The sequence below is a fragment of the Spermophilus citellus genome (assembly GCF_964194105.1).
Source record: "Spermophilus citellus genome assembly, chromosome: 4".
Classification (NCBI taxonomy): Eukaryota; Metazoa; Chordata; class Mammalia; order Rodentia; family Sciuridae; genus Spermophilus; species Spermophilus citellus.
Genome location: NC_138185.1, coordinates 136,757,091 through 136,770,084, shown reverse-complemented (window position 1 = coordinate 136,770,084; position 12,994 = coordinate 136,757,091). Strand labels below are relative to the sequence as shown.

The 12,994-nt window shown below is 37.9% G+C and overlaps 1 protein-coding gene and 1 pseudogene across 4 annotated transcripts in view; both read right to left on the bottom strand.

Moving 5' to 3' along the window:
• VPS39 (VPS39 subunit of HOPS complex) overlaps nt 1-12,994 on the bottom strand; it is a 52,391-nt gene that overhangs the window by 22,052 nt on the left and 17,345 nt on the right. For all 3 annotated transcript variants that reach the window (XM_081289420.1, XM_081289418.1, XM_081289419.1), the window contains one exon: nt 9,083-9,266. In XM_081289420.1, the coding sequence (XP_081145546.1) occupies nt 9,083-9,266 (184 nt within the window). The remainder of the gene's footprint in view (nt 1-9,082; nt 9,267-12,994) is intronic.
• LOC308646488 (RNA transcription, translation and transport factor protein-like) lies at nt 9,275-11,501 on the bottom strand (annotated as a pseudogene). The gene has a single exon. The product of its transcript is annotated as an RNA transcription, translation and transport factor protein-like (transcript).

Below are 12,994 nucleotides of genomic sequence, written 5' to 3'. Positions count from 1 at the left end.
GAGAAACCAGGGCTAGCAGGAGAAGCCAGGGGATGACAGGCCAGGCCCTTGCGACCGGGCAGCTAGAGATCGTCCGCCCGTTTGCAACAGCACGCCCGCTGCCCGCGCGACTGAGAGGCTAGAGACTGCCCTCCCGCCAGCGACCACCCGCCCGCTGCCCGCGCAACTGGACGGCTGGAGACCGCCGGCACGCCAGCAACCGCGCGGCTAGACCCCGAGGTGCGGCTCAGCAGGTATGGCGCAGAGACTCTAGGAAGAGGTCTATAGCCAGGCCTTCATGAAGTAGCTAACCGGGAGCTGAAACCAACCAGAGACAGACCAGTCCCACCCCTCCCTTCAGACACCCTGGCAAGGAGCCCGGGGCCCGCCATAGCAGAGAGGTGACGTCACCAGAGTTCGGGTGTTGGAACTCCTTCCCAGTGGAATCCACTTTAGCAGGCATAGTCTACCACCACAAAGGAGAGACAACAGAGATATACAAAACCAAAACAAATTTATAGGAGAGAACAGAAACATAGCAATCAGAGCTGGAAAGTAACGTGAAAAACATGAAAAAACAAGGGAAAAAAGGATTACAAACAATGCAGGACAACTTAAATCTACAGGAGGACCTAGAAGCATCAGAAACATGGATAGGGAAAGAACTCAAGGCATACCTAACTCAGATGGAATGGAATATTAGAGAAGACACGAGACAGCAAGTCCAAGCAATGAAAGTATATTTGGAAAACGAATTAAACAAACAAATTCAAATGGCAAAGAACGAGCTTTACCAGGAGATAGAGATCTTAAAAATCAAACAGTAATCCTAGAAATGCAGGAAACTATAAACCAAATTAAAAACTCAAACGAGAATATTACAAATAGACTAGATCAAATAGAAGTCAGAACATCAGATAATGAAGACAAAGTTTATCAACTTGAAAAGAATATAGTCAACAGAAAAGATGCTTAAATCTCACGAGCAATCAATTCAAGAGATATGGGATGTCATAAAAAAAACAAATTTGAGAGTCATCGGGATAGAAGAAGACATAGAGGTTCAAACCAAAGGAATGGACAACCTATTAAATGAAATAATTCTAGAAAACTTCCCAGAGATGAAAGATGAAATGGATTGCCAAATCCTGGAAGCCTACAGGACCCCAAACATTCAAAACCATAATAGACCAACTCCAAGACATATAATTATGAAGATAGCCAACATACAGAACAAGGAGAGAATATTAAAAGCTACAAGAGAAAGGAGGCAAATTACATTCAGGGGTAAACCAATTAGGTTAACGAATGATTTTTTATCACAGACTTTGAAAGCGAGAAGATCCTGGAACAATGTATTTCAAACGCTGAAAAATAATGGATTCCAACCAAGAATACTGTATCCAGCAAAATTAAGCTTCAGATTTGACAATGAAATTAAAATATTTCGCGATAAACAAAAGCTAAAAGAATTCGCAGCCAGAAAACCAGCACTGCAAAGCATTTTGAGCAAAATACTACAAGAAGAGGAATTGAAAAATAGCGCCCAAAACTAACAGCAGGAGGTATCTCAGTAAAGGGGGGGGGGGAATAACCAAAGAGTAAAAACTAGCCAAACTAAAATAAATAAATAAATAAACATGACTGGAAATACAAACCATATTTCAATTGTAACCTGAAATGTTAATAGCCTAAATTCACCAATCAAGAGACATAGGCTAGTAACCTGGATCAAAAACAAATCCAACAATATGCTGCCTTTAGAAGACTCATATAATAGGAAAAGACATACATAGGCTGAAGGTGAAAGGTTGGGAAAAATCATACCACTCACATGGCCCTCGGAAGCAAGCAGGAGTGGCCATACTCATATCGAATAAAATCAACTTCAAACCTAAGTTAATCAAAAGGGATAAAGAAGGACACTATATAATGTTAAAAGGAACCATCCACCAACAAGACATAACAATTATCAATTTGTATGCACCAAACAATGGTGCTGCAACGTTCATAAAACAAACTCTCCTCAAGTTCAAGAGTCAAAAGGACGACAACACAATAATTATGGGTGACTTTAACACACCGCTCTCACCATTAGACAGATCCTCTAGACAAAAGCTGAATAAAGAAACTATAGAACTCAATAGCACAATCAATAACCTAGACTTAACCGACATATATAGAATATATCAACCATCATCAAGTGAATACACTTCTTCTCAGCAGCACATGGATCCTACTCAAAGATAGACCATATATTATGCCATAGGGCAACTCTTAGTAAATATAAAGGTGTGGAGATAATACCATGCACCATATCCAGTCATAATGGAATGAAACTGGAAATCAATGATAAAAGAAGGAAGAAAAAATCCTACATCACATGGAAAATGAACAATATGTTACTGAATGATCAATGGGTTACAGAAGACACAAAGGAGGAGATAAAAAAATTCTTAGAGATAAATGACAATACAGACACAACATACCAGAATCTATGGGACACAATGAAAGCAGTTTTAAGAGGGAAATTCATTTCCTGGAGTTCTTGCCTCAAAAAAAGAAAAAACCAACAAATAAATGAACTCACACTACACCTCAAAACCCTAGAAAAGGAAGAGCAAAACAACAGCAAATGTAGCAGAAGACAAGAAATAATTAAAATCAGAGCAGAAATCAACGAAATTGAAACAAAAAAAAAATTGAAAAAATTGATAAAACTAAAAGTTGGTTCTTTGAAAAAATAAATAAGATCGACAGGCCCTTAGCCATGCTAATGAAGAGAAGAAGAGAGAGAACTCAAATTACTAACATACTGGATGAAAAAGGCAATATCACAACAGACACTACAGAAATACAGAAGATAATTAGAAAGTATTTTGAAACCCTATATTCCAATAAAATAGAAGATAGTGAAGATATCGATAAATTTCTTAAGTCATACGATCTGCCCAGATTGAGTCAGGAAGACACACACAATTTAAACAGACCAATAACAAAGGAAGAAATAGAAGAAGCCATCAAAAGACTATCAACCAAGAAAAGCCCTGGACCGGATGGGTATACAGTGGAGTTTTACAAAACCTTCAAAGAAGAATTAATACCAATACTTTTCAAGCTATTTCAAGAAATAGAAAAAGAAGGAGCTCTTCCAAATTCATTCTATGAGGCCAACATCACCCTGATCCCAAAACCAGACAAAGACATTTCAAAGAAAGAAAACTACAGACCAATATCTCTAATGAACTTGGATGCAAAAATTCTCAATAAAATTCTGGCGAATCGAATACAAAAGCATATCAAAAAAATTGTGCACCATGATCAAGTAGGATTCATCCCTGGGATGCAAGGCTGGTTCAATATACGGAAATCAATAAATGCTATTCACCACATCAATAGACTTAAAGATAAGAACCATATGATCATCTCGATAGATGCAGAATAAGCATTCGACAAAGTACAGCATCCCTTTATGTTCAAAACACTAGAAAAACTAGGGATAACAGGAACTTACCTCAACATTGTAAAAGCTATATATGCTAAACCTCAGGCTAGCATCATCCTAAATGGAGAAAAACTGAAGGCATTCCCTCTAAAATCTGGAACAAGACAGGGATGCCCTCTCTCACCACTTCTATTCAATTTAGTTCTTGAAATACTAGCCAGAGCAATTAGACAGACAAAAGAAATTAAAGGCATAAAAATAGGAAAAGAAGAACTTAAATTATCACTATTTGCGGATGACATGATAATATATTTAACAGACCCAAAAGGGTCTACAAAGAAACTGCTAGAGTTAATAAATGAATTCAGCAAAGTGGCAGGATATAAAATCAACACGCATAAATCAAAGGCATTCCTGTATATCAGCAACAAAACTTCTGAAATGGAAATGAGGAAAACCACTCCATTCACAATATCCTCAAAGAAAATAAGATACTTGGGAATCAACCTAACAAAAGAGGTGAAAGATTTATACAATGAAAACTACAGAACCCTAAAGAGAGAGCTAGAAGAAGATCTTAGAAGATGGAAAAATGTACCCTGTTCATGGATAGGCAGAACTAACATCATCAAAATGGCGATATTACCCAAAGTTCTCTACAGGTTTAATCTGATGCCAATCAAAATTCCAACGGCATTTCTTGTAGAAATAGATAAAGCAATCATGAAATTCATATGGAAAAATAAAAGACCCAGAATAGCAAAAGCAATTCTAAGCAGGAAGTGTGAATCAAGCGGTATGCAATACCAGATTTCAAACTGTACTACAGAGCAATAGTAACAAAATCAGCATGGTACTGGTACCAAAACAGGCAGGTGGACCAATGGTACAGAATAGAGGACACAGAGACTAATCCACAAAGTTACAACTATCTTATATTTGATAAAGGGGCTAAAAGCATGCAATGGAGGAAGGATAGCATCTTCAACAAATGGTGCTGGGAAAACTGGAAATCCATATGCAACAAAATGAAACTGAATCCCTTTCTTTCGCCATGCACAAAAGTTAACTCAAAATGGATCAAGGAGCTAGATATCAAATCAGAGACACTGCGTCTGATAGAAGAAAAAGTTGGCTACGATCTACGTACTGTGGGGTCGGGCTCCAAATTCCTTAATAGGACGCCCATAGCCCAAGAGTTAATAACAAGAATAAACAAATGGGACTTAATTAAACTAAAAAGTTTTTTCTCAGCAAGAGAAACAATAAGAGAGGTAAATAGAGAGCCTACATCCTGGGAACAAATCTTTACTCCTCACACTTCAGATAGAGCCCTAATATCCAGAATATACAAAGAATTCAAAAAATTAAACAATAAGATAACAAATAACCCAATCAACAAATGGGCCAAGGACCTGAGCAGAAACTTCTCAGAGGAGGACATACAATCAATCAACAAATACATGAAAAAATGTTCACCATCTCTAGCAGTCAGAGAAATGCAAATCAAGGTCACCCTAAGATACCATCTTACTCCAGTAAGATTGGCAGCCATTATGAAGTCAAACAACAATAAGTGCTGGCGAGGATGTGGGGAAAAGGGTACACTTGTACATTGCTGGTGGGACTGCAAATTGGTGAGGCCAATTTGGAAAGCAGTATGGAGATTCCTGGGAAAGCTGGGAATGGATCCACCATTTGACCCAGCTATCGCCCTTCTCGGACTATTCCCTGAGGATCTTAAAAGAGCGTACTATAGGGATACTGCCACATCAATGATCATAGCGGCACAATTCACAATAGCTAGACTGTGGAACCAACCTAGATGCCCTTCAATAGATGAATGGATAAAAAAAATGTGGCATTTATACACAACGGAGTATTACACAGCACTAAAAAATGACAAAATCATGGAATTTGCAGGGAAATGGATGGCATTAGAGCAGATTATGCTAAGCGAAGCTAGCCAATCCTTAAAAACAAATGCCAAATGTCTTCCTTGATATAAAGAGAACAACTAAGAACAGAATAGGGAGGAAGAGCATGAAGAAAAGATTAACATTAAACAGAGACGAGTGAGGGGAGAGAAAGGGAGAGAGAAGGGAAAGCATATGGAAATGGTAGGAGACCCTCAATGTTACACAAAATTACATATAAGAGGTTGTAAGGGGAAAGAGGGGGGGAAACAAGGGAGAAAATTGAACAACAGCAGATGAGGTAGAGAGGGAAGATGGAAGGGGAGGGGAGGGGGGATAGTAGGGGATAGGAAAAGTAGCAGAATACAACAGTCACTAACATGCCATTATGGAAAAATGTGAATGTGTAACTGATGTGATTCTGCAATTTGTATTTGGGGTAAAAATGGGAGTTCATAACCCACTTGAGTCAAAAGTATGAAAGATGATATGTCATGAGCTTTGTAATGTTTTGAACAACCAATAAAAAAAAAGAATAAATAAAAAATTTAAAGGAAAAAAAAATACAAAATTTCTGAATAAGACTGAATAAAGATCTGCTTTACTTTATAATAAACTATGAAATAAATTTGTTACTTGGATACTACATTAAATATAATCGCAGCAACTTCAACAATAGGGACTGAGGGTGTAAATCAGTGGTAGAACTCTTACTTAGCATGTGTGAGGCTGGGGTTTCAATCCCCAGTGCAGCCAACACCCTCCCACCACCTCCAGACTCCCCACCCCTCCCCCCAAAAAAACCAGGCATGTTTTACCACCAGTTCTTTTTATTTTTTTGAGACAGGGTCTCATTAAATTGCTGAGAAACTCGTTAAATTGCTAAGGCTGGCCTCAAACTTCAAATACTCCTCTCTCAGCCTCCAAAGTCTCTGGGATTATAGGTGTGTGCCACCTTGCATGGCTTGTCCCCTCTAACACTCATGTTGGAAACTGCTGTTGTGTTTTTTGCCATGCTTAAAAATAAAAAAAATTTAAATGTAACAAAAGAGTTAGTAAAAAAGCAAACCACTATTTGGCATAATTACACAGAAATTTAACCTCAAAGAATATATTCCTAAGAATAGTTTCTTGGTATGGTTAACTTGCTATGAATTTATATTCTTTTTTTGGGGGGAAGTCTGGGGATTGAGCTCATGGGCACTTGACCACTAAGCCACATCCCCAGTCCTATTTTGTATTGTATTTAGAGACGGGGTCTCACTGAGTTGCTTAGTGCCTCATTGTTGCTGCTTTGAACTCACAATCCTCCTGCCTCAGCCTCCATAGCTTCTGGGATTACAGGTGTGCGCCACCCCACCCAGCTGAATTTATGTTCTTAATTAGCCATTTTCTGATAAAAAAACTTTCTCTATTATATTTGAATTTACACTCTAAACACTATCATAAGATCTCATGATTAGAAGGCAACTAAAAAATAAATAACTTGAAGTTTCAAGTCAAATTTACCACAGTTTGAATGCTATTGCAATTATTATGCTGATTTTGGGGGGTGGGGGGGGTCTGGGGATTGAATCTAGAGGTGCTTTTATCACTGAGTTACATCTACAGCGCTTTTTATTTTTTATTTTGAAACAGGGTCTCACTAAGTTGCTAAGGGCCTTGCTAAGTTGCTGAGGCTGGCCTTAATTCTGTAATCTCCTAGTTAGCCTCTCAAGTTGCTGGGATCACAAGCATGTGACACCATGCCAGGCAGTTCTAATATTTTTCATTTTAACAAAAATAATAATAAAAATCAAAAGTATGTTGTTTTGTATTGAATTTTTTTTTCTTTTTATGCTGGCCTCATTTTGAAAAGTTAGTACAATTTTCTTTAGTGCTAACTGTATAAATATGTAAAAATTTCTTTCTCCTTTCAAAATCTGGCCCATTTGTATAAGGTCTAATTTGATTTTTTTTTTTTAAAAAAAGGTAATCTGTAATAGAAACTCATTTGCTTGTCATCTTATTCGTTCAGTCTCCCCAACTCTTTGACAATAGAGACTTTCTGGATCTCATTATGACTTCAAAACTTGTCAGGGTGGCTAGCATATAGCAGACATACAATGAACAGATGGCTGATAAAGATTATGACTTATTTATTCAATAAGTATTTTCTAAAAGGATCTGATGTTTCAGGCCCTGCACTACATAGTAAGGATTTAAAGAGTATCAAGACATAAGCCCAGACCTTATAGAGCTCCTACATGAGCAAAGGACATAGATCACTCACTGTATTCTGAGTGATACGGTACCATGACAGCAATATCTCAGAGGGTTGTGGAAGGCTGGAAAGAGTGACTACTCCTATCTTTGGCCCAAAGAAGGCTTCACAGAGGAAGTGCCTCAAAATGTGGCTCAGTAGGTTAAAGCACAGAAATGTTTTTGAGAAGCACCATGGAAGGTACTGGGAACAAGCAAGGGTTTTAAAACAGGAACTGTCATGCCAGGGAATCAGAAATACCCTTCAAACAAATTATGTGCATCTTGAGCTCAACTGCCACTTTTTTTTCTCTCCAAAAAGGAAAATAAGGTTCTCTAGAACATTAGGAAGCAGCCTGTGAAGCTCTTAGGACTCCCAAACTTATCAACATACATAATCTTGGGTCTTTTAAAACACTGTCCTTTGATTTCCCTTCCTTTTTATTTACCTTCCTCTAAATACCACTAGAACGTGATGCTTTTATTAAGACATCTACCACTGAGGATTCTGCTGGCCTCTGAGATTTTTTCATTGACCTGGAACAACTGGCCTATTTTATTCCTACATAATTCGGATCACCTATTTCAGCTAGGTCAGTATCTGTAACGACCTCCCACATATCAGCATGTCTTTGTATTTCCACATTACTCTTTCTGCCTAGAATGAAAGGAAATTTTTCTTAGCAAGATCCCAAACTCCCTACCTGGTCTGGTCCAAACTTACCTATACAGTGAAATGTCTTCCTGACTAAACAATGGATTTCCCTCTCTGCGAACTGCTGGATTTTAATGCACTCCAATTAACACCTTAAGTGGTGACTTGTTTTTTTTGTCTTTATCCAAGATGTAGTGCTTGTCTCTCGAGCTATAGTCCTTAGAGACAGAAGGCATGTCTGTGCCCCACTCCACAGCAGTGACTATATAAAAATGTTCATGCTTCTAACCACAAAGAAATTATTGCAAAAGTGGCATCATGCTTCCAAGCAATGCTACTGCAGAGAGTTGGGAACTTGAGGCAGACATAGCAACAGAAACATCTAATATGTAGGACAGAAGCTGACACCTAAATGCAATCTGTGCCTCTAAGCTACAAAAATAATGGCAACCATCAAAAGTTCTTCATATGAAGTTATACATATTAAAGTAATAAGGAATTTCCACAAACTTCCAAATGTAGTCTATTAGGAAGAAGATGCATGTACAAAAACATTAAGAAGGTGGAAGAAAATAAACCAAGAAGTAAAACTAGCAGTAGACAATCTCTTTCTAAAATGTATATTTCTGTTTACATTTCCCCCCACTGAGGAGCAAAACTCAGCTTCTTGTAAAAACTAGGTTATCTCATTTTTAAGGACTCTAAAAACACTGTCTACTTAAAAGAAGGGAACTGAGTGGAACGTGAAGCAGTCTACTAAAGCTATGTATGAGTGGGACTCCATGCTACAGGGATGACATGCAACACCAGCACAAAATGGCAAACAATAGCTATTGCTGGTCTCACCCATGGCCACAGGTATGTCTGTCCAATTCAGGGCACATTTCTGTGTGCAGATTCCCTCCTCATTGAGGACCACAGTAAGATCATCCTGACCCACAGCCACTTTTCCATCTGCCAGAGGTGCGACTAAGGGCTCCAGCTGTTTTCCTGTTGGAAAGAGTTCTTTGATGGACCCTTTTCCATCCACCTAGAAAAAGACAAAGTGAATCAATCAAGATTCCCTAGCCAGGGCTGGGGATGTGGCTCAAGCGGTAGCGTGCTCGCCTGGCGTGCGTGCGGCCCGGGTTCGATCCTCAGCACCACATACCAACAAAGATGTTGTGTCTGCCGAGAACTAAGAAAAAATAAATAAAATATTAAAATTCTCTCTCTCTCTGTCCCCCCCCCTCTCACTCTCTCTTGAAAAAAAAAAAAAAAAAAAAAAAAAAGATTCCCTAGCCAGAGGCATGAAAAAAGCCTGAAAAGAAAAGCCCATGATATTCCTTGTTTGACATTAAGTATCATAGTGTTCGTTATAACAACTTTTATCACAGTATAAAACCAGTTCTTTAATATACAGAAAGTAACTAAAGATGTCAGGTGCTCCAAGTTGCAGAGCCACTGCAGCTCTCACATACTGCTGGTGGGAATCAAAATGCTACAGTCATTTTGTTTGCCAGTTTCTTACAAGTTAAATATAAACTTACCATATGACCCATCAACCCCATTCCAAGACATTTGCCCAAGGGAAATGAAAAGTTATGTTTATGCAAAATCTGAATGCATATGTTTATAGCAGTTTTATTCATAATTGCTAAAAACTGAGAATAACAATCCTTCAACTGTTGAATGGATAAACCATAAAACATCTACACCAGAGAACGTTACTCAGTTATGAAAAAAATAAACCATGGTCACAAACAACATAAATGTATCCATTTCAAATACATTATGTTCAGTGAAAGAAGCCAGATTCAAAAGGCTACCTATTGTATGACTGTACTACATAAAATTCTGAAAAAGATAAATGTTAAAGAGACAACTGATCTGTGGTTACCAGAGATTTGGGAGTTAGGTGAGGGGCTAATTTCAAAGGAGCACTTTGAGGGAATTTTTAGGGTGACAAAATTGCTCTAAATTTTTTTTTCCCTTCACTTTCCCAAACTTTATTAAGGAAAAAAGCAATGGTGGTAAATCTCTAGAACATAGTCAATTTTCTGGGATTCCTCCCTTGAAAATATGACATTTGATTTTCAAACACATGCCGGAAGCATACTGGTTCCCAATTGTACTAAGTAGATAAGAAGCTAAAATCCTGAAGTATTCATCTTCCAAGTTTTCCTGGTCGGTGGTCTATCTTTGGATCAGCAATAATTCAAATAGCTGAATTACCTGAATAGCTACTATGGTTTCATTAATTTTTGTCTGTAGTTCTCTGAGTTCTTCTATATGCAGCAATTGCAGATTATGGGCAGCTTCATTAAAAACTGCATCTCCTGTGTCAAAGCCAAGAATATGTTTGTCTAAAACAACAGGCAAGCCCTCTTTTTTTAAATTTGTTTTAGCACTCTTGAACCAAAATGTGAATTGCCTTAAACATTACCAAGTAATCACCATGGGCCGAATCTGAAGAAGGTGAGCCAAAGCCATCACACCAGCCTTATAGTTAGGATTATTTACATCCAAACTGATCAAGGGCTCTGCATTTTTAGTTGCACTGTCAGTATTTTTTGCATTATCAGGTACCAAGTCTTTGTATTTTTTAGCGTTATCTCCATACTCAAGTCTAACAGCTAAGCCAAGAAGCCAGTCAACTGCTTCTTGTCCATCCTGAATCTTGAAAGGACAGTTAACATCTCTGAGATACTTTCCAAAGAACTTGGGCCAGTCACTGCTGTGGATGTTTCTTAAATTACCTGTCTTCAATCTTGTAGTTCTGATTTACTGGTCTTCAAGACAAACAATAAGATTTCTAAATTCTGTTTCATCTTTACAGTTGAAACTGGAAAGATTGTGGTAGTCGAGAGTCGTCAGCTTGAGTAGAACATGGTCCCCATTTCTTGCTCTGATCCCCCAGGCCTTGCCAGGAGAGGAGAAGCAAGGGCCAGAATTGCTCTGAATTTTGACTATGACATTAGTTACACAACTCTGGGCATCTGTCAAAAACCACAATTGCATAACAAAAGGAATGAAGTTTATTGTATGTCAATAAATAAATAACTTCTGAATAGCTTGGGGTCCAAAGCAAGATTTCCTACCTTCAGCAAACTGTACCCCCACCAATTGCAGTGGCACATGCCCATAATCCCAATCAAGAGGATGAGGCAGAAGGATCGCAAGTTGAAGACTAGGGCAACTTGATGAGACCCTATCTCAAAATAAAAAATATAAAGGGGTTTGGGATAGGAACGGGGCTGTAGCTCAGTGGTAGAAATCTTGCTTGTACATGATGTGAGGCACTGGGTCGAGAGAGAGAGAGAGAGAGAGAGAGAGAGAGAGAGAGAGAGAGAGAGAAGGGGGGAGAGAGAGAGAGAGAGAGACAGAAAGAGAGAGAGATTGACTGATTGTGTCCATCTACAACTAAAAAAATTACCAAAAAATAAAAAAAGAAAGAAAGAAAGAAAACCAGGCTGAGGATGTAGCTCAGTGGTGGAATGGCCCTGGATTGGATTCCATGTACCACCAAAAAAAGAAAGAAAACTTCACTTCTTGGGAACAAAATTGCCCAAATTATATTGTTATGTTGTGTGCATGTACAAGTACTTAAAAATGAATTCCACTACTATATATAATAATGATGATATGCCAATGAAAAATACATAAGTAATAAAAAATGTAAGAAGAAAACTATCCCCAAGAAGGTAAAGGAGACAGGGGATATACCTCAGTGGTAGAAAATTTGCCTACCATAGTGGAGGTGATGGAAGAATACACAGAATTCAGAGGATTGAGATCCCTAATCCCACTTTTGGCTTAGTCCTCCACTCCTTGTAGACTTCTCTCAGTACCTATATGCTCAGTTGTTACTTAGTCAGCTGCACAACAGTGATTCCTTCAGGAGTTTGCAAACCCAATGCTGGTAAAATCAAAATATTCCAAAAATAAACATACAGAACAAATATATCAAAAAGATACACAGTGGGAAGTAGGGAGAAAGCCTTCTAGAATTGCCAAGGATTATTAAAGTTGTGTAAAGCTAAGGAATTTAGATTGCTTTATGATAGGAATGGTATATCAATCTTTTCTAGAGTATATATATTAGAAGAAAAAAAAAAAAACAATGTTGTATTTATTTACCACTTAAGAGAAAAAGCAGATTGAAACAATGTGTAAAACATGATATTTTTGTAAACAAGGCAGAAACCAATACACCAAATGGTTAACAGTGATTCTTTCTTTTCTTTGTGCAATAATAGGAATTGAATCCAGAGCGTTGTGCATTCCAGGCAAGTGCTCTATGCTGAGCTATACCTCTTACCTCCATGGATTATTTCTGAATGGCAGGGAGGATTCTGAATGATTTGCATTTACTTTATTCCCTTATCTCTGTTTTCTTATTTTCTATAATACACACATGTAGCTTTTGAAATAAACAACAACAACAAAAACCTGAAAAACAAATATACCAAGAAATTTAATGGGGCAGGAGACCAAAGTCTCAAAAATACTTTAGTTAACACTAAAACTGACATATAATTCTTGAGCACTGAAGCCTTAGGCTAGCAGTCCATGATAATGCTGTTGGACCTACACAAGCAGCTCTAACTCTCTGTCCTAATAATTAGATACATGCTGTGGATAATCATTATGTAGAGAACTAAGAGTCAAACTGCTTGATCTAACCTACACAAACATCTTATTTGTGGAAAATGCTGAGTATAAACAACAAACAAATAGAGAAACAAACACAGACCCAAAAGCCCTACTTAAGGTGGT